Raw genomic sequence first — 25,455 nt, forward strand, 5'->3', positions numbered from 1 at the left:
ATCATGTTGGAAGCATGCTAACCTGAGGCTCTTACCTAAGGATCCCACAGGTACCTCCACGGCATACCGCCCGATTGCACTGCTTCCCATTCTCAGCAAGGTTTTTGAGAGACTGCTGCTCTCCCGCTTTTAACTCCGATATGAAGCCAATGGTTTGGCATCCTCGCTTCAATTTGGATTCAAACAAGGGTGCTCCACAATTGATCTCTATCTAAAACCCTCAAAGTGGCAGAACAGTCAGATGCAACTTATGTATTGGCAATCTTCATTGACTTCAAAGGAGCTTTTGACACTGTGTGGTGGCTGGGCATTCTTCAGAGGGCCAGAGTCTCTAACTGTACCTGGAATTTCTACCACTGCCTCAAAAGCTACTTCTCTAACTGCAAGGTCAGCATCAAAACAAAATATCACTGCATCACCCGACATCTAACCCGAGGCTGTTCCCAGGGCTCCATCCTGGGGCCAGCTGTATGGAATATGATACTCGACAACTGGCTCCTGAGGGACCACCCACACACTACTCAGCTTTCTTATGCAGACAACATGGTTATCATCGTCAAGGGCCCCACCCTTGCCACCACAGAAACCCAAGCTGCAGTTGTTCTCTCTGCTCTGTCCATATGGCCCACAGAAAATAAACTTAGTCTCCACTGAGAAGAGCAAAACCCTCCTATTGAAAGGCAAACTGGACTTCTCCAGACCTCCTACCATATGTTTTAATAGCCGCCCACTGAAAAACTACTGATCGGTGAAGTACCTAGCAGTAATTTTGGACGATAGAACTTTCATTCTCCATATCCAAGCTATCAAAGAAAAGATAAAAAATTACATCACTATGTTAACATGGTTTACCCGCAAGGCCTGGGGTTTTAAAGGACCAACTCAACGCTTTCTATATTCAGCAGTATTCATACCAATTGTCACATATGGAGCTGCAGTATGGTACCACCGAATTACTATAGCACAACGTCAAATTCAGCAAATTCAATGATTTATGCTACTACTACACATTACCCACGCATGTAGAATGATATCAAACTGCCACCCTACAGGTACTAACAGGCTGCCTCCCCTTGGACTTCCATGTAGCTTTTATTGGACTCTCTCATGCTATTAAGAAGAATAAGGAAGCTGAATTCCTCACTATTCAAACCCACACCGATATCAAACAGGAACATAAATGTGTGTGGCTATAATTGATAAACCTAGGGCAAACCCGTTGGAATAACTCCACAACTGGTGCAACTAATAAACCTTTCCTTCCTGAGGTAACCTACATCAACAAACAAAGTTTCACTTGGTTCTTCCCTAATGTCTATGCTTCCTTCCTTCCTATTAACTGGCCACAGGTCCTTCAAGAGACTCCTTCTAGAGTTCAGCCTAGTCGAGGATGCCCACTGTACCTGCAGAGAACCTGAAGACTTGGACTACATGATGCACTCATGCAGTGTATACTTAGACCTAAGAATGCAACTACTCCTAGACCTCCACACTACATCACTTCGGCCAGAAACCAAGTTATTGGAATCTAACGATGCCTTCCGTGCACTGACCAGTTATTCCAACGAGGTCTTTCGTCGTCGCTGGCATCACCTGCAACTCCCAACACTACTCCTCGATAACCTCTTCTAGACAGCAACTGATACCCAGCACCGGAAACTTCCAGACATGAAACTGCAAATTGCGGCCAACCCTGTCGAGGCCACTCCATAATTCTCCATTGTGAAGATCCCTGACTCTTTAATTTTAACTTTACCTGTTCTCTTCTCCCTATCCACAGTCCTTCACCAGGACTCCCACAACTGCACCTAGCACTTTTCCTGCTCCTTTTTGCCTGGGGGGATGCCTACGCTGTCATCCCCCGCTGTCTTCCCTGTCTCCTCTCTGCTCTTTCCTTGGCCCTCCCCACTCTCGCTCCTGCAGGAATGTGGACAGCCAGTCAGATGTATTAACTCCCTGGTCCGGCTCCTCGTGCCAATGGGCAGATGCTGGGAGGCTCCTTCCTGGTGACTGCGCCTCCCAGTAACGAAAAGGCCAGTCAAACAACACACTACTCACACTGACTGGCTTTGCAATGTTAACAGAGTATTTAACACTGATTTGTGGGAAACCAGGGGAACTGCATAACAATAACACTATGTCCTATGTTGATGATCCTGCACATCAACAGTCGAACCATCAATATTGAATTGTCAGCTATGGATGACATTCAGATTGTCATCTATAGCTGATAATCTGAATAAATAATATGCATCTACATTCATACATGGAGTAATTAAGGGAGTAGAATGCCAGATGTTTAACAAACTGTAACAGGGTGCTTAATGATTTTGTAATAACTGAGAGCAAAGTGGAGAAGAAATGGTTGAAGTTAAACATAGGAAAGGCACACGGGATGGATGGGATCTATCCAGTTACATTAAAGGAGGTGGCAAAGGAAATAAGCAAACCCTTGGCCATAATTATCAGGGCATCCTTGGATTCAGGGGAGGCCCCTATGGACTCTACATGTGGAAATGTATCACCGATTCACAAAGGAGGATCAAAGGGGATAGTTGTTGGCACATAGGCTTCTGTGGCCATAATGCATCTCCCAAAGTTTTTGCAGTACTTTGATCCAAGCCCGAGGTGGGAATCGAACCCGCGACCTTTGGGTTGCTAGGCAGGCACTTGACCCACCCGGTTAGCCTGGTCGGCTATCAAAGGGGGACACAAGTAATTACAGACTTGTTAGATTAACTTCTGTTCCGGGAAATTAAATGGAGGCACTGGTTAAAGAAGCACTGTAGGATCATGTAGACCAGACTGCAGTTATAGTTCAGACACAGCATGGGTTTGTTAAGTGGAAGTCTTGTCTGACCAATTTTATTGGATACTAGGATATGGTCACAAAGGAACTGGATGCAAAAAATAATTTTGATATCATATATTTGAATTGCAGGAAATCTTTTGACACTGTTGCACACAGAAGACTACTGTACAAATTGGAGCAGTGTGGCATTAAGGACAAGTTGCTGCAATGGATAAAGGGATGGTTGAGTGGAAGATGGCAGAGTGGTAATAAATGGACATTGCTCTACGTGGACTAATGTTATTAGTGGAGTCCCCCAGGGTTCCGTGTTAGGCCCATTGTTGTTTTGTATATTTAGCAATGATATTGATGAAGGTATATCAGGCTTATTGTTGAAGTTTGCAGATGCTACAAAGGGTGGCAGGGTTTTTAATGACAGTAATGGCAGTGTGCTACTGCAACAGGATCTAGAAAAGTTGGGCAGATGGGCTGAGAAGTGGCAACTGAATTTAACATTTAAAATTTCAAAGTACAGTCAGTCCTCATATAACACGTTTAAACTACATGAATTTGATTATACACGATTCTTAAATAGGGGAACGATATCTTATATAACACGAACCGAATTCGCTTATGCACGATTCGCCTTTGTGTTTACAAGAAATGGCAGTCGAACGCAGAATCACCCCAACCAAACGCAACACGATAGGAATGAAGAGAAGATTCTGAAAATGTATTTATGTTTTTTGTATCAGTGAAGGGGAAACACATTTCACCATAATAACTTAAAAACCAACAATTCCAGCTATCGGTATAATTGCAAATGCAACTAGATCAAGTTTACTACCAGTTTATAACAGATTTCCCTAGCAGGAACGCAACTGGAAATTGTTTTTATTCTTTTGTGGTAGTAACCCGTAGAAATGTGCTTTAGTAAAATGTGAGATGTTAATAGTGTATCTCTGCCTTTACGGTGTTGTTCATTCAGTTGCTACACGCGTGCAGCTTAGTTTATGTGTATCAAGCGTGCCTCCTTGTTTTGTAATTGTGCTTTATTCCCTAAAAATTAGTAAAATACTTAAAAGGTGTGAAAAGGAAGTGTCCTGGTGAAGACACTACAGATTCAGAGAGAAAAAGAAAAGCAATATCAATAAACAGAGGCGGACCCGATCAAAAATTCTTACCCAGGAAAATCTGTAGTGGCCTCATACTATGGTTTATGGCCAAAATTGCACCGGCCTCTGGCCCACCGGGGTTTCCCCAGTAAGGTTTATGGCCAGTTCGCCTCTGTCGATAGAGAAAAAATATGAAATTGTGAAACGCTTTGAGCGAAATGAAAGACCATGTGATATTGCATGTGCTACAGACCTAAATGAGACAACGCCGAGAATTACAAAGAATGCAGAGAAAATAGAAAAAAAAAAAAGAAAAAAAAACTTTCATAGCAGGAACAACTCAAAGTGTAATTAAAATCCATTAGATTAAGACACAAAGAATTGGAAGAGATGGAACGACTATCATCTGTTTGGATAGAAAATCAAACAAAAAACAAGTTTGCTTACGATAGAAGCAAAAGCATTAGCAATATTTTATTACGTAATGGTTGTAATAAAATACGTAACTATTTTATTATGATTATTTGTTGTGTTTGGTAATGGTTTCGTTAAAAATGTGTGTTCATTCTTGGGTGGACGGCACCTAACCCTATTTTTCCCACAGGGCTTGTTGTTTATATTGCACGATTTTGCATTCCACGAGGGTTTCTAGGAACACAACTATCGTGCTATACGAGGACTGACTGTACTGCATATGGGTAGAAGTAACCCCAGAGAAACGTACCAACTATGTGGTACTACACTTAGGGTGGTAGAAAATGAAAAAGACCTGGGAGTAAGTGTGCAGTCAGATATGAAATTTACTGAGCACTGCAGACAGGCTGTCAGAGCAGGACATGGGGGTATTGTCAATGATATACAGGAATTTTGCTCGTAGGGAAAAGGAGGTGATTATCCCTTTGTATAAGGCAATGGTCAAGCTTTGAGTACTGTGTACAGGTCTGGAGGCTTCATTTTAGGAAGGATGTAGAGTTGCTTGAGCGAGTACAGAGAAGGGCAACAAGATCGGCAAGGGGGAAAAAAAGGGTGATCTTACCAAGAAAGGATTAAGTTCTGCTAATTGCAGCGTCCAGAGACTAGGCACCTGCAAGGTGATCTGATTGAGTTGTATAAGGTTTTGAATTGGCTGAGCAGGCTCAATTCTGATGGGATTCTTCCTCTTGCTCAGATTACAAACCTGAGAGGGCATAAATTCAAATTGAGGAAAGACAGTTACGGAATATATGTGCAGAAATTTGCCCTTTGCCAGCGGGTAGTTGATTGCTGGAACAAACTTCCATCTGTCATTGTGGAAGTTGATAGCTTAAATAAATTGAAGGAGGGACTGGACAAACGTTTAGAAGGAATGGATGTGTGCCATGTTTTTTTTTTTTTTTTGGCTGATGCTACATAAGCTTGCTTTCTTGCATCACATGCCTATAGTAACACCGATATGGAAAAGACAGCCTAGTATCAATGGAAAGTAACAGTGGGTGAAATTTCCCCATTTATACTGGAGAAGGAATCATCCTCCAACCAGAAGTTACTATATAAGCTAAAACATGGGACGGCAACCTATTGAGTACAATTAGCATTAGAATAGGCACATGATGCAAGAAAGCAAACTTATATAGCATCAGCCAAAAAAAAAAAAAAAAAAACCACAAACCACCCATCCATTCACTCCAAATGTTTGTCAAGTTCTGCCTTGAATCTATTTAAGCTATCAACTTCTACACAATATAATAGCGTAGCTTAATTTAATTTATTATCAACTTCTACAACGACAGGTGGAAGTTTGTTCCAGCAATCAATCACCTGCTGCCTAAAGGCAAACTTCCGCACATCTATCCTACAACCGTCTTTCCTCAATTTGAATTTATGCCCTCTGAGGTGATTATTCTGAGCAAGAGGAAGAATCCCATCAGCATTGAGCATGCTCAAACCATTCAAAGCTTTATACACCTCAATCAGATCAACTCGCAGGTGTCTAGTCTCCAGACACTGTAATGCAAAACTTAAGCCTTTCTTTGTAAGAGCAACCCTTTGTTCCATTCACTAATCTTGTTGCCCTTTTATGTACTCGTTCCAACAGCCCTACATTCTTCTTAAAATGAGGCCTCCAGACCTGTATACAGTACTCAAGGTGTGGCCTTACCATTGCCTTATACAAGGGGATAATCACCCCCTTATCTCTGCTAGAAAAATTCCTGTATGTCATTGACAAGATACCATGAGTTACTCGTGCAGACCGTCTGCACTGCTCAGAAAACTTCAAATCTGCCTGCACAATTACCCCCAGGTCCTTTTCATTCTCTACCACTGTCAGTGTGGCACCACAGAGTTGATACGTTACTCTGGGATTACTGCTTCCCATATGTTCAATACAACTATAAAAATCCATACATGACACTTGGAAAAGTAGATGAACATACAAGTGGCATGCCAATATTTGTATCATGGGCATGATCCTTAGACAGACTGCACGAGAGGATTTCAACTAAAATAAGTCTCTATTGGGGGAATGATCGCATTCAAAATATGGTTTTTTTTTTTTTTTTTTTTAAATCAGAGCAGGAGGAACATCTACCAATATACCATCCCCAAAACAATTTAGAAGGAAAAGGAAAATAATTAAAAAAGGGGAGGAAACAGGTGTAAAGGAAGGGGAAAGAATGTAGAGGATTTCATGGAGAGATAACATTCTAAAGCTGAAGTCAGCAATAATCTGGTAAGTGCTCTTACAAGAGCATATATAACAGTGTCAGTACAGGAAGAAGGATGAGTACTCATCATTCTTCCTGGACTTAGTTTAGAACTCTAAGGCAGCTTCAGTTGTTTCTCTCCTTTTTTGGAGAGCCCTATAGCAGAAGTTATTGAAATGTACAATTGTTTTTTGTCCTCTATAAGTTTGTGCTCCTCACCTCATGTGAGGGCTGGTATTCTCCTGCATGGAAGTTCAGGCATTATGATAAGTGTAGCATTTATATGAAATGTAAGTCCAGTCTTTGAAAGAACCACATTGGGATCAATCGATCTCTCTCAAAGTTTTTGGTTAATGAAGCCATAACCAATGATGATGAAGATGGTGTTAAAACCAGACTGAAATCATTTTTTTGTTAAAGTTATCCACGAAAGTGATTTTCAGAATGAAGTTGGTAATGAATTACCTTAGTGCTTTCATCTCACCTGTTTTGCCAGATGGAAAAAATCCTGTTGCAAATTCTCTCCTTTTCCAGTATGACATAAGTATTATTATTCAGTGCAATTCTCAAGGTAGTGTTTGTGATACTCCTCTTGAGGCAGAAGTTGAGTCCAGCATAGACTACTCCAAAAGTCTAGATATAGTTTCCAATGTGATGACCTGAATGGCAGAAATTAAAACTGTTCAGCAGGCCACAGTGGTCTGCAGAAACATGAACTTCTGATCCCAATCAAGATTTTCTCTAATAACAGCTTTAATTGCTCTATGGAACCAGGATCCTGCCCCGTACGTGATGATGTAGACAAAGAGCCCTTATATGGGAGATAAACAACCTTCCCTTTTAAGCTTATTCCAGTCGTGGTAACAAACTTTTTTATTTTACAAACAGCTCTTATAGTTCACAACAGTTTAAAGAGATGATATATCCAGACTGTAGTAGTAGTAGTGGCAAATGATGCAAGAAAGCAAACTTATATAGCATCAGCCAAAAAGGAAAAAATAGACGCACATCACCCATTCATATCCTCCAAGCTTTGTCTAGTTCTTACTTGAATTTGTTCAAACCAACCACTTCCACAACAACAGGTGGAAGCCTATTCAAACAATCAGCCACCTGCTAGTTGAAAACAAACATCTGTACATCTATCCTGCAACCATCCTTCCTCAACTTAAATTTATGTCCCTCACAAGTGTAATCTCAGCAAGAGGAAGAATGCCATTAACAATCAGCTTACTCAATTCATTCAAGCCTTTAACTGCAATCAGATCTCCCTGCAGGTACCTAGTCTCCAGATACTGCAATTTGCAGAATTGAAGCCTTTCTAGGTAACAGCACCCTTTTGTTCCCTTCTCCAATCTGGTTGCTCTTCTCTGCACCTGTTCCAACAGCTCTACATCCTTCCTAAAGTGAGGCCTGCAGACATGTATACAATACTCAAGATGCAGCCTAACCATGGTCTTGTACAAAGGGATAATCAGCTGCTTATTCTTGCAAACAAAGTTACTGTATACCCCATGAGTTGTCCTGGCAGCATGTCAGCACTGCTCAGAGAATTTCATATCTGACTGCACAATTACCTCTCAGGTCTTTATCATTTTCCACTACCATGATTGGAGTAGCACACAGTTGATAAGTTACTCTGGGATTACAGATTTATATACTGCCATTTCTCAGCCCATCAACCCAATTTGCCTGGATCTTGTTGCAGTAGCTCACCCTGATGAATGTCGTTAACCACCCTACCAACTTTGTGTCACCTGCAAAGGGATAATCATCTCCTTTTCCCTACTAGAAAAATTCCTGAATATCATTCACAATACGCCATGACTTGCTCTGGAAATGGCAGCCTGTCTGCACTGTGAGAAAATTTCGTATCTGACTGCACAATTACTCCCAGGTCTTTTTCATTCTCTACCATCCTAAGTGTAGTACCATTTTTCAATGTTAAACTTCAGTTGCCATTTCTCAGCCCATCTGCCCAACTTTTTCTAGATCCTGTTGCAATAGCATACTGCTATTACTGTCATTAACAACCCTGGCAGCCTTTGCATCATCTGCAAACTTCGACATTAAGCCTGATATATATACCTTCAGCAATGGGTCCCACTGCATAGAATATTGAAAACAATAGGCCCAGCACTGACCACCGGAGTGGGGGGGGGTACTCCACTAATGACATTAGTCCACGAAGAGCAGTGCCCATTGCTAACCACTCTGTCTACTTCCACTTAACCAGTGCTTTTTTTGGAATAGTACGGCATACCAGCACCTCTATTAACAATGACACGACATTTTTATGCAGTATATTTTGAAATTTGTAATATTTAGTAATTTTTTTTCAAATAAGCTTTATGTAATTTAACTAAATTTGCATTTTTTCAATGTCTTTTGTTAAGATATTTCTATATGAAACTATTTTTTGGAATTTTAAATTACTCAGTCAGATCTCTGTTTAACTCCTTTATAACGAATTTTTTGGAATTCCCCCTTAGAAATTACATTTAAAATAGTTTCCATTAAGAGAAAAAAAAAAATTTCATATAACAAACAGATTAGGAGAGACTCTGTACACACTGTTTGCACTTCTGGCCTTCAGGCAATTAGTGCTGCTGCATGAATTAAGAGAGCTAAAGGGATTACCATTATACAACTTAGGGTTACTCATAAAACCCAACAGACCACGTGTCCCACGTACTAAGAAGTCGCACTGGTCAACAGCGAGCAGATAGAGGGGTATTCCTGATGCTAACAACGGGCTCTGGTCAACCTTCTACTCTTAAGTGTCCTGTTTGAGAATTAGGAGAGAGTGATTTTCTTTTACCCTGACAAATAATCTGTTGTTTCGTGGAAGTGAGTCGTGCACAACTTTCCGTAAACAGACTTGATCTTGGACTTGCAGAAGCGCAACATAAATCTGCACAGGGAGAATAAAAAAATAAAAATTGAACAACTTTTTCATGAAAGAGAAAAAGTTCTGGGACAATATTACAGAAATTCTGCTAAATCTGCTAAAAATCTATGATTTCAAAGAGCTTCACTTCATGGGAAAGATTACAGAAATTATTCTCCAATTGATCCAAAAGCTTTCTAAAGAACTTTGAAACAATCAGTAGAAAGTAGGCTGCTTGATAGTAAACATTGGCTTGAAGAGATTAATTCTCAAGTGACATTTGGTGAGAATGAAATTAGAAAATTGTCTAATTAAGCTTCAGTTAAATGAAAGAGATACAATTCGTCTATTTCGGGAATCCCTATTTAATTAGTTGAAATTCAATTAGTTGAAAAGATGGTTTTGGAAGAATTGAAGCATTTGATGAATGCTCTGAGTACGATACCAATTTCACCAAATGAATGTGAACGAGGATTTTCACAAATGAATCTGACTGTCAGCCCAACCTGTGCTTCGTTGATGACAAAAACAATTTCTTCACTACTATTTCTTAAAATTGTAGGCCCAGTGCTGACACACTTTGATCCAGCAAAATGTGTCGATTCGTGGCTGCTTTGGAAATGTCATTCAGCAACAGACAAACAGTAAGAAAAAAAAAAAGTCGCATTGTGTGTGTTGGATGAGAACTTAATAAAAATTTGGAATTTTCTATAAAAACTTTATTATGAAATAATTTTTATTTATATTTTTACTTATTATTTATTTTTTTTTATATATACTTGTACATGTACTTGGATTTCAGGAAGGCTCTTGATATTGTTGCACATAAGACTACTGTATAAATTGGAGCAAACTGGTATTAAGGGTAAGTTACTGCTATGGATAAAGGTATGGCTAAGTGCAGTGCTTTTTTTGTAAAAAAAAAAGCAGTGCCGGTACTCATTCTTTGCTATCAGGAAAAATTTTAAATTAAAAGGATATGAAAAGTAAACAAAAAAATTATTTCCTAATATTGTTACTTCACTAGTACATTTTTGGAATAAGAACAACAGATTAAGTATATTAACACATCAGTTTATTAAGCATAAATTTATTATACATGTACAGGTAGCCCTCAATTTACACCACAGTTAGGTCCCTGGGGAGACAGGCACAAATGGAACCCTTTATACCATGGAGTCAATGGGAAATCACAGGGTTAGGTTGCAGGCACCAAGAATTTTACCTTCCCTTTTCAATACTGGAGTATTTAAAACTCAGAAATAAACTTTTTTTTTTTTAATTAAAAAAAAAGTGTTTTATTTTTAATAAATATAATTGTGAAAAAAGGTAAACTGCAGCCATTATCAACCCACTGCAGGATGGAAGCCTCCTCAACAATTCATGTTGAGGGAAATGGACCATAATCTGCCACTCTGGTCCAGTGCAGGTTGGCAGATCGACTGTATTTAGCAGTCAGGGGTTTGATCCCCAGTCTACTCAAAGACCATGTGCTACTGCACTCCCCCATTTGACCACTTGGCTATGGAGGCCTTATATACATATAAATAAAAAATAAATTAATACATATGTAAAACATTTTGACTGGCGTAATCCCAAAGTTTTAGTTGGCTTTTGATATTCCTGGTTGATGATCTTCTGTTGATGGCCCTGGTTGAGAAGATTGCCTTCTTTTGAAGAAAGGATCAAGTGTTGATTGCCTGGATTTCTTCCTCCTTTCTTTAAGAATTTCAAAATAAGGGCTCAGGGTTTATATGACACTCCTTTTAACTGTGTCACTCCTCTCCCAGTACTAATCAATGTCACAGAGCTCATTAGTGAGGGACTCTACACTTGCAAGAATCTGCTGTAGATCACTGCTGTAGGTCTTCATAATTTTTAGATGAGTCTTTTTCTTTGTTTTCCTCCTGCTGTTGGCTAAGTTCTGCAGCTAACTCTTCAAGGTCTTCATCTGAAAGAGTCTCTACATGACTTTAAGAGCTCAGTTACATCTTCAACTGTAACTTCTCCTAACCCTGCCTCTTGTGCCAGCCTGCTAATGTCTTCTATAACTTTCTGTTATGGCTCAAATCCTCTGAAGTCATGCATGAAATCTGGAAGAAGTTTGCCACACTCCATTTAGACAATTGACAGTCACTTCTTGCCAGGCTGTGTTAATGTGATTGATGCCCTTTAAGACATCAAATGATGGCCAATATTCTCTAATGGTAATGTTGGACATGTCCAAAGCTTTTACCATTTCTGTAAATGTTTGCCACAGGTAATAAGCTTTAAAGGTGGCTATTAACCCCTGGTCCATGGGTTGCAAAATTGATGTTGTATTAGGGGGACATGTAGACAACATTAACTTTAAAAGGCATTCTGACTTCTTTTCTGAAGAGCCAACTTTTCTTCATGGGCAATTAAGGTTCTTGAGGGCAACTTTTTCCAATAAAGGCCTGTATCATTGGCATTTAAGATATCTGAAGGGTATTTCACCCTCCTCTACTATGGCCTGAAACTCTGCAGGGAATGTGGCAGCTGCCTCAGCATCTGCACTTACTGCCTCACCAGTAATTTTCACACTTCTGCATTTGGTTCTTGCTTTAAATCTCATGAACCAGCCCTTGCTAACCAAAAATATTTCATTGCACTGACCTCCTTTCTTCTTTAAGTTTTCAAAAATTGATTTAGCCTTTTCAGTTTACTGCAGCTTGGGTCAAGGGAATGTTTTTTTGGTTCAAATCATCGAACCAAAGCGTCAGCAATTACTCCATTTTTTCTAAAAGCTACTTCTGCTGTTACTAACTTACTAATTTGTATAGCATTTACTCTGGTAGCACTTTACATTGATTTTTTTTTTTACCAGCATTCTTCATAATGGTAGTAATAGTCGATGGAGGCATATCCATAGCCCTACACGCATTAGGGCAGCTTTCACCAGATTCCATCCTACAAATAACCTCCATCTTATTTTCCAATGTGATAGATCAACGTGCATTTTTCACGCTTTCATTTGCACTAGGATTCATTGAACTTCTTTTACCAGACAAGTCTCTTTATTCTATTAAATTAAAAACTTTATAACACAATTGGCAAAAACTGCATACGGCTACAGAAGATTCATTGAAGTAATTGCAGAATCCAGCAGGCTTTTTATACTAACTCAGAGATATTGTTCAAGGTTAGACCTAAATGGCTGTCAGATGAACTAAAGAGACTAATGGCAGAGAATAAAAATGCATGGAGTGCCTATAAATTTTCAGGGATAGAGAAACCTACAAGATGTATAAACTAGTCTGCAGTTAAGTCATTCAGGGGGTTAGCAAACTAAAGCTATATGCAAAGAAAGAATTCTTTTCTTATGTTAACACTAGAAAGAAAAGGTGAACCACTTTTTCCATTAATATGAATGGGATAACTATTGATGACCCTGTTGAGGTTGCTGACAAATTGAATAAATATTTTGCATTTGCATTCAGTTGTGAATGAGGATATCAGAAGTATACGAAGTTATGACTAGGAGCTAAATGATTTTGTGGAAGAGAAATTGTTGAAGCTAAAAGTGAATAAGGTACACGGGGCTGATGCAATATTTACCCATTTATACTGGAAGCTTTCTTTATAAACCTAAAACATTGTGTGAATAAGGTATATGATATAAACCTGAAACTACTTCCAGGGTGATAGAGGATAAGTTTTTATTCACCAATGCAATATATGTGCTGCAGTAGATGGCAGCATAATTGCTAAACTAATTGTGGCAGAATTTTCAAACAAAATTCCATCCTGTTTGTTTTGTTTTTGATCAATAGCTTCTGTATGAGCTGTGACTTGTGTGGTTTCATCTTCAGATGATGATGTAACAGATTTATCCACCTTGATATGTTAAGCTCACAACTGGCACCTCATATAGGTTTCCTTAGGCTTTGTCCTCAAATGTCCTCGAATCAGCTCTGCTGTGCTCTCACTAACTTTTGTTTGGCCACGACCTTGGTTGGAATAATTGCACAAACAGGCATCTATGAATTTTCTGTGCCATTGTATATAACTTCTGCAAGTAGGCTTTAGTAGTAAAAAAAAGTAAAGAAGCCACTGAGTAAAGTGGCCACTTTACTTAGTGGCTTCTTTTTAAACCATATTCAAAATTTATGCATAACAGCACTGGCAGACTGCAGCTTATTGAACCAAAATACTCACTTTTTTTTCTTGGGGTTGGTAAATTCTGCCATTATTACACTTTAGTAATTATCCTCTCATCTACTGCAGTGCATACATTTTCCAGTTGGTGAATAAAAAGATATCGTATATCACATGGAAGTGGTTTCGGATCTGTATTATTTATCTAATTCACACATCTGCTGACGAGGCTAGTGGGAGTCAGAAGTGTTCAAAGCCACTAAGTGGATTTTCTTATTTATTGATTTGAAATTGTTTTTCTAAAAGTTTTGATTTAAATTTAGTAGTATAGCATTATTTTGTGATTTTCTGATTAATCTGGTGTATTTATTCTTTACTCGGCCTTGTAATTGCATAAAAGTATCGGTAAGGGTATCAAATCCACGTGTTACAAGTTGCAGCTCTGCTGAATGAGAAGTTTTTTAGCGATATTTAGCCGCTTTATTGACCAATTGTTACATCAAATTATTTTCTATAAGTAGCTTATAGACCTAGTCAGGATCCTTAGTTTATTCTGAACTGAGACTGCGAGATTTGGAAGTTAATACTTAAGAGTCCATAGATTTACCATTCGTAACTTGCTGCCATTGTTATACAACACAACGTTATATCCCGAACTAGATAGCGTAAGCTTAATATAGTATAGTATATAATATAATATTGTATTGTCAATTAATCAGTAAAATCTATTAATCTTGTTAAACTTCACTGTCAATTAAATTGTACTTATAACTAAATACATATAACGACTTAATACTCGATACTGAAAAATATATATTTTTCAGAATCGAGTTATAGCATTATAACTGTGTTGGGATAAGTGTTTATGGTTATAATTTTGTACTGAAATTGAAATTAAATCATGACTCAGACCAGAACAGCAAAGCAAAAGGCTCAAGCTAATGGGAGTAGTGGTAGCAGTGGCATGTGATGCAAGAAAGCAAGTGTATGAGCTTATGCAGCATCAGCAAAAAAAAAAAAAAAAAAAAAAATCACACCATTGCCTCCAAATGCCTGTCCAGTTCCTCCTTAAATTTATTCAATCTATCAACTTCCACAACGACAGATGGAAGTTTGTTCCAGCAATTAACCACCCACTGGCTAAAGGCAAATTTCCGCACATCTATTCTACATCTGTCTTTTCTTAATTTGAATTTATGCCCCCTTAGGTTGGTAATCTGAACAAGTGGAAGGATCCCATCAGAATTGAGCGTGCTCAACCCATTCAAGGCCTTATATACCTCAATCAGATCACCGCGCAGGTGCCTAGTCTCCAGCCATTGCAATTTGCAGAACTTAAGCCTCTCTTGGTAAGAGGATCCCTTCATTCCCCTCACCAATCTTGTTGCCCTTCTCTGTACACGCACAAGTAAATCTATATCGTTCCTAAAATGAGGCCTCCAGACCTGTATGCAGTACTCAAGGCATGGCCTGACCATTGCCTTATACAGAGGGATAATCACCTCCTTTTCCCTGCTAGCAAAATTCCTATATATCATTGACAAAACCCCATGACCTGCTCTGGCAGCCTGTCTGCATTGCTCAGAAAACTTCATATCTGACTGCACAATTACTCCCAGGTCTTTTTCATTTTCTACCACCTTAAGTGTAGTACCACACAGTTGGTACATTTCTCTGGGGTTACTTCTACCCATATGCAGTACTTTGCATTTGTCAAGGTTAAACTTCAGTTGCCACTTCTTAGCCCATCTGCCCAAATTATCTAGATCCTGTTGCAGTAGCACACTGCCATTATTGTCATTAACAACCCTGCCAACCTTTGTATCATCTGCAAACTTCGACATTAAGCCTGATATACCTTCATCAATATCATTGATAAATATACAAAACAACAGTGGACCTAACACCGAACCCTGTGGGACTCCACTAATAACTATAATTGTTTAGTGTTTCTCACCAACCATTGAAGTAAAAACGAAAACCAAAATCTTAAAAAGTTTGTTTAAGTTTACAATAAATTTTACAGTAGATCAAACAAAATACGATTATACAAAATGTTACTGATAATAAAATACTGAATTAGGATAAAATAAAACAAATGTAATTTACAGTGAATATACAAATAAAATGATAATAAAATACTGAATTAAAATGCAATAAAATATACTAGATTAAAAGCGCTAAAATAACTGAAGCTTTCAAAGGCTTCTGCCTTCTTCCTCAACAGTGTACTTCTATACTGCGGTGCCTCATTAAATACCAACAGGTTCACGCTGCATCTCACGTAAACGTGTACTGTTCCTGTACATGTTGGAACCGGAAGCGGCTCGGGAGCGTTCCAGGCGAAAACGTTCATCCCCTCCAAGGATTACCGCCTCAAAGAGGAGATGAATGCGTGTACCAGTCTCTATTTATATTGTTCCCAATAGACCTAATTCGTAGGCTCTCGAGCCACTTGCGGTCCCAAAATCTATGTACACATTTACGTGAGATGCACCGTGAACCTGCTGGTATTTAATGAGGCACCGCAGTATAGAAGTACACTGTTGAGGAAGAAGGCAGAAGCCTTTGAAAGCTTCAGTTATTTTAGCGCTTTTAATCTAGTATATTTTATTGCATTTTAATTCAGTATTTTATTATTATTTTATTTGTATATTCACTGTAAATTACATTTGTTTTATTTTATCCTAATTCAGTATTTTATTATCAGTAACATTTTGTATAGCCGTATTTTGTTTGATCTACTGTAAAATTTATTGTAAACTTAAACAAACTTTTTAAGATTTTGGTTTTCGTTTTTACTTCAATGGTTGGTGAGAAACACTAAAAAATTATAGTATGAATATAGCCAACCCCAGAGGCCTATTTGAAGAACTCCACTAATAACATTAGTCCACGAAGAGCAGCACCCATTGATTACCACCCTCTGTCTTCTCCCACTGTCTTCTCCTCAGTTCTCGGGCTCAGGGGAGAACTGAGGGGGGGGGTCAGTTGCCCTCTGAATCACAGCCTTTTAAAATGCACTGCTTGCATGATGTTTGTGGAGCAATCGGGTACAGGACATGATATTGCCACGGGGGATGTCTTTGAGTGTGCGCAATGTAAGGAAATCAGGCGACAACTCAGCGTTGTTATGGGCCTATATGAGAGCATGAAGGACAGGGTGGATGCCCTCGAAGGATCTAAATTGAGGGGCCCATCAATGCCAGAGATTGCACTTGGTCATCACGCAACACAGTGGTAACCCCCAAGACAGAATGCGCTGGTCCCACAAGAACTAGTAGTTGTTGGTGACTATTGCCAGAGAAACGGGGAACATGCTTTGTAAAAAGGATAGGTGGAACAATACCAGGTTATGTCTGCCAGGGGCAAAGTTTGATGACGTTGTAGAGTGGATATCATCTTTTCAGGGCACAAAAGGTGATATAGTTGTACACTTTGGTCTAATGATATTAAGAGTAGGAGACCGGCAGAATTACTTAACAAGTATAGATCACTGTTGAAAAAAAGCCGCAAATTAGGGTTGAATTTGAAAGTGTCTGCAATTCTGCCCAGACACGATAGCAGGGAGTATATAATGAGAGCCTTGGCGATCAATTCGGCCCTGGAAAGATTGTGCAAGGCTCAATGGGTAGAATTTTTTTCAGCCTGGTTTGGTAGAGACTTCTAGAAGGATGGGATACACTTAAATAGAAAAGGCGCAAGAATATTTGCTGATGCTATTGAGGCAGTGTTAGGTGAGTTGGAAAATTGCTAGCTTGGGAGGGGGGATACAAGGACTAATAGATTAACAGTAGCCACTGGCAGAGGTGAAAGTGATTCTTGCACTGCTTCTATTGGAATGAGCAGCAGCCTGGAAAACAAGATGCAGGATATTTCAGAGAGTGCTGGGAGTCATTGTGGTACAAGTAAACACATGGGTTGTGTAAAGGTAGCTAAGAATAGGAACAGGTGCATGTATACTTGCATGTACACCAATGCTAGAAGTTTGGTAAATAAATTTGATGAATTTGAGGTATTGCTCAAAACATCAAAGGTAGATATTGTTGGGATATCAGAGATACCGTGGTGTCACAGATATAAGGAATGCAGAACTGGAATTTGGGGAGTACAATGTGTACAGAAAGGATAGGAATGGAGGAGGGGTTATGCTATTAGTTAAGAAACACATAAAATCCAAGGAAGTGAAGCCAGTCGACATCCCTGGACAGTGCAGTGTCGAGTCAGTTGGGTGTGACATAAGCATAGGAAGATCAAAATTGAGTAGGAGTGTGCTATAGACCTAATGACTCTGATGAGTATAATAAGAAAATGTACAGGAAAATAGAGTGGGCCAGTAAATCAGAGAGTCTTATAATGGGGGATTTCAATCTCCCAGATATTGACTGGAAATTGTGGGTTGGTCACTCACAACACTAGCAAGGCTTTTGGGGATTTTATTGGATGATTGTTTTCTACATCAGCATGTTCAGAAGGCAACTAGAGGGAGTAATACTCTTGATCTGATTATCGGTAGTGATTCTTCATGCATTAAGAATCTGCAGATAAAGTAACCACTAGGTGGCAGTGATCACAGTGTGCTGAAGTGGGATTTACTCAAAGAGGTAACTACCATCAAGGGTAAAGGGAAGGGTTTTTGCTTTCGTAAAGGCGACTATGGTGGTCTGAAACAGTATTTAAATTCTATACAGTGGAACCAACTGATTACCAACAGCAAATTCAAAATAGGAAGTATTCAAAGAACTTGGAATATCTTGGAAGCTAACAGGCTTTACATACCAACTAAGAAGAAATATTGTTCCAGGTTTAGGCCTAAATGGATGTCAGATGAACTAATGAGACATATGGCAGAGAAGAAAAATGCATGGGATATATATAAATTAACATATGATACAGAAGCCTATGATAGATATAAGCTGGTCTGGAACCAAGTTACAAAGGAGGTTAAGCAGGCGAAGGCAGATTATGAGAAATCTTTGGCAAAGGATGCAACGAAAAACAGCAAAGAGTTCTTTACTTATGTAAACTGTAGAAGGAAGAAGATATATCAGATTGGTCCACTTGATATCGGTGGTTCAACTGTTGATGATCCTGCTCAGGTAGCTAACAAACTAAATGAATATTTTGCATCGACATTCACACATGAGGAGTTATTCAGTGAGGGGAATGCCAGAGATGTATTCAACTCTGGCAGTAAGTTAGATAATCTTGTAATAACTGAGAGTAAAGTGGAGGAGAAATTGTTGAAGATAAACACAAGAAAGGCACCTGGGGTGGATGGGATCTATCCAGTTATATTAAAGGAGGCAGCAAAGGAAGTAAGCAAATCCTTAGCCATAATTATGAGAGCTTCCTTGAACTCAGGGGAGGTACCCATGGACTGGATATGTGCAAATGTGACCCCAATTCAGAAAGGCTGACACAAGTAATTATAGACCTGTGAGTTTAACTTCTGTTCCAGGAAAATTAATGGAGGCTCTGGTTAATGAAAATTAATGGAAAATTAATGGAAGCATTGCAGGATCATCTAGACAAGACTTCAGTTATAGCTCGGACACAGCATGGTTTTGTTAAGGGAAAGTCTTGCCTGACCAATTTGATTGGATACTATGATGCAGTCACAAAAGAACTGGATGCAGGGAATAACTTTGATATTATATATTTGGATCTTAGAAAGGCTTTTGATACTGTTGCGCATGGAAGACTGCTGCACAAATTGGAGCAGTGTGGCATTGGAGGCAAATTGCTGTTATGGATAAAGGGATGGTTGATGGGGAGAAGACAGAGTGGTAATCAATGGACACTGCTCATCGTGGACTAATGTTATTAGTTGAGTCCCTCGAGGTTCAGTGTTTGGTCCATTGTTTTCTGTATTTATAAATGATATTGATGATGGTATATCAAGCTTAATGTCCAAGTTTGAAAATGATACAAAGGTTGGCGGGGTTGTTAAGGACACTACTGATGCTATGCTGCTGCAACAGGATCTGGAAAGGTTGAGCAGATGGGCTGAGAGGTGGCAAATGAAGTTTAACATTGACAAATGTAAAGTACTGCATGTGGGAAATAGCAACCCCAGAGCAACGTATCAACTCTGTGGTACTACACTGACAGTGGTAGAGAATGAAAAGGACCTGGGGTAATTGTGTTATGTTATTTGGTTTTTAATAGCATTAGCAACTAAGGCCATATTGCTCCGGGAATATGTGGTTGTCATTCCCTGAACTTTCTGCATCCTCCGTATTTGGTGGTGACGGGCTCAAACCCCGGTCTAATCAAGAAGCGTGTGCTATGCACTGCAGCTCCTTCCCACCTGGCTACGGAGGCGCCTAGGTAATTGTGCAGGCAGATATGAAGTTCATTGAACAGTGCAGAAATGTGCTGCAAGAGTAGCTCATGGTGTCTTGTCAATGATATACAGGAATTTTTCTAGCAGGGATAAGGAGGTGATTATTCCTTTGTATAAGAGAATGGTCAGGCCACACCTTGAGTACGGTATACAGGTCTGGAGGCCTCATTTCAAGAAGGATGTAAAGCTGCTGGAACGAGTACAGAGAAGGGCAACAAGATTAGTGAATGGAACAAAGGGTTGCTCTTACGAAGAAAGGCTTAAGTTTTGCAAATTACAGTGTCTGGCGACTAGGCACTGGCGAGGTGATCTGATAGAGGTGTATAAAGCCTTGAATAGTTTGAGCATGCTCAATGCCGATGGGATTGCTCAGAATAATCACCTGAGCAGGCATAAATTCAGATTGAGGAAAGACAGATGTAGGATATATGTGCGGAAATTTGCTTTTAGCCAGTGGGTAGTTGGTTGGCGGAACAGACTTCCATCCCTTGTTGTGGAAGTTGATAGCCTAAATAAATTTAAGGCTCAGCTGTACAGATATTTCGAAAGAACAGAGGGGTGAAATGGAAGTGGGTTTTTTTTTTTTTTTTTTTGGCTGATGCTGCATAAGCTTGCTTTCTTGCATGATATGCCTCTACTAATGCTAATAACATTTTAGTTTTGTGAAAGAGGTTTGTGCACACCCTGTATTCAAAGAAAGAGCAAAAGAAGTATGCAAACCTTTAATCATCATGAGAGGAACCTTGGATTTAGGGAAGCTCCCTACAGTTTGTACTTCTGGGCCCCCTTAGTGTTTTCAACATTTATTAATGATATTGATAGAGGTAAATCAAACTTAACATCCTCAAGTTTTCTGATGATATATATAAATGTTTACAGGGTGGTTAATGATGGGAATCAGGGTATTAGGATTAAATTTGAAAGTGTCTGCAATTCTGCCTAGACATCAGGAGGAAGAACATGTCAAGAGCCTTGTCAATCAATTTACCCCGGAGAGAATGTGCAAGGCTTGTGGGTTAGAATTTTTCTCGGCATGTGTATGCTTATTAACAGGAGAGGCTGTTTTTACAGAGATGGGATACACTTAAATAGAAGAGGTGCAAGAATATTTGCTGTTGCTATCGAGGCAGTGATAGGTGGTTCGGAAAACTGCTAGCTTGGGGGTGGGGGGGAATAAGCGGACTAATAGATTAACTAGAGCCACAGGCAGGGGTTTAAAGTGATGGTGATTCTTGAACTACTTCTGTTGGAAAATGCAGCATATGTTGGTCATTGTGGAACAAGTAAATACATGGACTGTGTTAGGGTAAAAAGTTTAAAATCGTCAGAAAAAAAATTATCACCATCATACTGTACTATGTATCTTGCACTGTTCACATGATCAAGAAAAATCTGAGCCACTCAGCAATTAGCACGTCCGTATCATAGCCAATCGGAGACGAGAAAGCTTTCCACCCTCAAAGAAGCCACTTTGCAGGTGGTAAAGGTTCATGCAGTGAAGCATTCAGTTGGTTGTTGTTTATGTCATTTACGCGTTGGAAATTTATTATGCTAACTTTTTTTATTAATTGTGCTATTAATAAATTAATTAATAGTGATATAATTTAGAGCTAGTCCCACTGAAAAATTGAATTTAGACTTGGTCCCACATTGCTCTTCGTGGACCAACGTTATTAGTGAAGTCAGACAGGGTTTGATGTTGGGCCCATTGTTATTTTCTATATTTATCAATGATACTGATGAAGGCTTAATGTCCAAGTTTGCAGATGATAAAAGGTTGGCAGAGTGGTTAATGACAGCACAAATTCAAACTGAGAAAGGACAATTGCAGAATAGATGTGCAGAAGTTTGTCATTAACCAATGGACAGATGATTGTTGGAACAAACTTCCATCTGTTGTTGTTGTGGAAGTTGATAGTTTAAATAAATTCAAGGCAAAATTGGAGGGTGGGGGGGTGTCTTTTGGGCTGATGCTGTAAAGCTTGCTTTCTTGCATTATTTGCCACTGCTAAAATCATTTAAACTGCCCAAGACTATTGTAATCACCTTTACAAAAACAAAATCCCTTCCTTTTAATCATGGCAGTAGTTACACCCACATCAATATACTGTAATCACTAAGTTAATTGTTCCTTTATCTGCAGATTCTTCATGCATTAAGAATGAATGCTGCTACACTAAATCCAGAAATATTTCTCTGGGCAAACCAAAGTATTGAGAAAATTGACTTATTACTAAAATTGTAAAACACCTCCTCCATAGTACTGCAGTGATTCCACTTTGAATATCTTTAAATATTCTTGTTTACTAAAGACAACTGGATCCACAGCTTGGCCCTCTTTGCAGTACACTGCTTCTAGTTTGAGATTCTTAATTAAATGTCTAATTTAATTATATGTTCTTGTTCAAATGTGTACTGAAATTATCTTGCATCAAATAGCCAGAAATATGCTTTTGAAAATATGGCCCAAAATTTTCATATCACATTTAGAGTTTGGAAAATTATATTCACAAAATATGGCAAATATAATTTCAAATTGTTTATAACTATTTCAAATTATAACTATTTTATAACTATTTTTTGAGATAATTTGACTCTAATATCTTGCACACTATGGTTGCAGTGCCTAATGATTTGACCAACATGCTTACCATTGGAGAGTACTTGCTACCTGATAAGGGATTAGTAATTTTCAGAATCAGATCGGTAAAGATTTGTCCTGTTTACTGTGGATAGTAGGAAGTTTTCTTTTAGCTACAGAATTGTTAATTACTGGAATAAGTTACTTCCATGGGTAACTGAGGCTGGCAGCTTGGGAAAACTCAAAAGTCAGCAGGATAGTTACCTTTTTGAGGAGAAAATTATACAGGTAATCTATTTTTTTTTTTAATTTCTATATTTTACTTTATTATTTTTACTTATTTTTTTACTATTGCAGAAAAAAACACTTGCTTCCTTGCACTATATGGCTAATACTATTTCAGACCACTATTCTGTTCTAAAGTCTAATTCTTTTTCCATTCTATATAGTTTTTTGGTGTATTTTATTGACCGAATTTATTCAAGAATAATAAACTGGAAAGAACAAACTCACTACTGAGTTTATTCATTCCTAAATTAAACAGGCTGTCACAGTGGTGGTGTCTCACCTTTTAAATGACATATTGGCAATGTCATTTGTTTGAAATACCAGGAAAATTCATTGTGAAGGTACAGTGTTCTGTGACAATTAATACCATTGCATTAACTAAGCAGTTAAATTTAACAGGCTGTTAAAAGTGTAGGAGAAGACAAGTTAGTCCTCCTAACAACATGTAGTTGTCACATTTTCCTGACACCCAATTAGTTCTTCTACAATTTCTGTACCATCAAGAAAAATAATTCCATCAACGAGAAATACTTTCTTATTCCTGCCACTGGACAAAAAAAAGTTTCCGACACTTTCTTTTAATTTAAACTTATTATTTTATAATTTATTTACTACATTACAACCTCTATAAACTGTGCCTTGTTTTATCATGGTTTTATATAGTGGAGTTTCAAGTGGAAGAGAACCTGAAGTTAAACATAAGAATGGCACCTGAGGTGGATGGTATTTATCCAATTTTATAAAGGAAGGCAGCAAAGGAAGTAAACAAACCATAAAGTAGCCATAATGATGAGAGCATCATTGGATTCAGGGGAAGACATCACAGTCTGGAGATGTGCAAATGTATCCCCAATTCACAAAGGGTGAATTTGGGATGGATGAACATGGTGAAGACTATAGGTGTGTTATGTATATATGCAGTGGAGTGTTATACCCTCAAGGGAACCCACGCAAAATTGAATTTGGGGGGACCATCCAAAGAAAAAACTAATAAAGAACATTTTCAATTTCATTTTATTGAAACAAAACAAACAAATTATATGACATAAGAACTAAATATAAAATTTCATCAAAATCGGTAAAACCATTTTTGAAAGAAAAAAAAAAGTAATTTTCAATTAATCTTCAAGTAAAGTTCATTGACCCTGGCAGGAAGAAAGCTCAGTTTCTGATAAATATCACCTAAAAAATACTAGTAAAAAATGGCAATGAGTTTTTGTAGCCCCCTCTGATTAGGGCCCTAGCAGATGTCTTTTTTTGCCTATAGGATAACGTGCTACTGTATATATGCTAATATGCCTAAAGCCTATAAGTAACAGTGTACTTGGCATTTAAAATATTTAACTCGTTTAATTCTGTGACTGCAAAATAGTAAAACTGAAAGAAGGTGGGGAGGCAGCAAATACAAAATGAAACTTGCTTAATCATTTGTCTTTTAGCAACTGTGTATTCATGTTAAACAAGGGGGGGGGGGAAACGTGATTGAATTTTATTTTTGGCTATAATGTGTTTCACCTATAATGCATATAGCATGTAGTTAAAGACATCCTCAGTTTAAAAAAAAAGTGTCACTCCTTCAACATCTTTATATCAAGGCTGCATAGAAAGCTTTGTCTTCTAAAATGTCACAGTATTTTGGTACGCAGAGAAAATCACCCATAAGAAAAGACAGGAAATCCCTGTATTCTACACACCTTGAGATTCATAACTACATGATTCAAACTCAGTTCGTTCTGGGTGGGCACATATACATGTTTTCATGTGGATTTGTGCTAACCAACTCAATATCAGCATTTTATATATTTACCAACTGTTTTCTAACTATAGTAAACTGACACAGCAGACTAGTCCTAAAGAACACTATAAGAAGAACCTTAGGAGAGATAATTTTCATATTTCTTCAGTATTTTGTTCCTTTACAAAAATTAGTTGGATTGCCATATAAACATATGAATTATCAAGAATACACCTAAGAGTATATTCAGGCAAGCAGTATGGAGAAAAAGCTTATACTTTGCAATAGCCATGTAGAGTTAGAGGGCTTGAGGTAGCTTGTAAATCTAATCACCAGATGTATGTGATTCTGTTCTTGAACTCTAACTGCCAAGCCAAGGCAAAAAAATGGTTAAATAAACAGGCATTATGAAACAAAAATGCAATAAACAAAGTCAAACAACATATAATCAATTAATACCACCAACCAATTCATCTTTACTAAATAGGAAATACCTTCTAACTTACCTGTGTTTTTACTTCCACTCCAATATTTCTACTAAGAGTTAAGAAATTTTGTAGAGGACCCCGTATGAGTTGATCATAAGCCAAAACAAACTGAGACATGGTGGCTGAAATAAAATTTCAGATGATTAGAAAACACTTCAATTTCTGCCATAATTCAACAAAACCTAAATATTTACTGTAAATTAAGGGCTATCTTTTCCATCTGTGTAGTTGGCAGCCAGAAAATTAAACTGATTTTACGCAATCCTGCTGCTGTTTTTACTATTAGTAGTAGCGGCAGTAGCTACAGCAATTGATGCAGGAAAATAAGCTCACAGCATCAACTGTATACAGGGTGGTTGATTGTTGGGAAAAACTCCCATCTGGTGTTGTAGAAGTGGTTAGTTTGAATAAATCA

At 38.3% G+C, this 25,455-nt stretch overlaps 1 protein-coding gene across 8 annotated transcripts in view; it reads right to left on the reverse strand.

Annotated features, from left to right (window-relative positions):
• capt (adenylyl cyclase-associated protein 1) overlaps positions 1-25,455 on the reverse strand; it is a 286,557-nt gene that overhangs the window by 87,230 nt on the left and 173,872 nt on the right. For all 8 annotated transcript variants that reach the window (XM_090389169.1, XM_090389168.1, XM_090389173.1 and 5 more), the window contains one exon: positions 25,059-25,162. In XM_090389169.1, coding sequence (XP_090245295.1) covers positions 25,059-25,162 — 104 coding nt within the window. The remainder of the gene's footprint in view (positions 1-25,058; positions 25,163-25,455) is intronic.

Source organism: Mastigoproctus giganteus, chromosome 14 (genome assembly GCF_048544385.1).
Source record: "Mastigoproctus giganteus isolate SK-2022 chromosome 14, ASM4854438v1, whole genome shotgun sequence".
Classification (NCBI taxonomy): Eukaryota; Metazoa; Arthropoda; class Arachnida; order Uropygi; family Thelyphonidae; genus Mastigoproctus; species Mastigoproctus giganteus.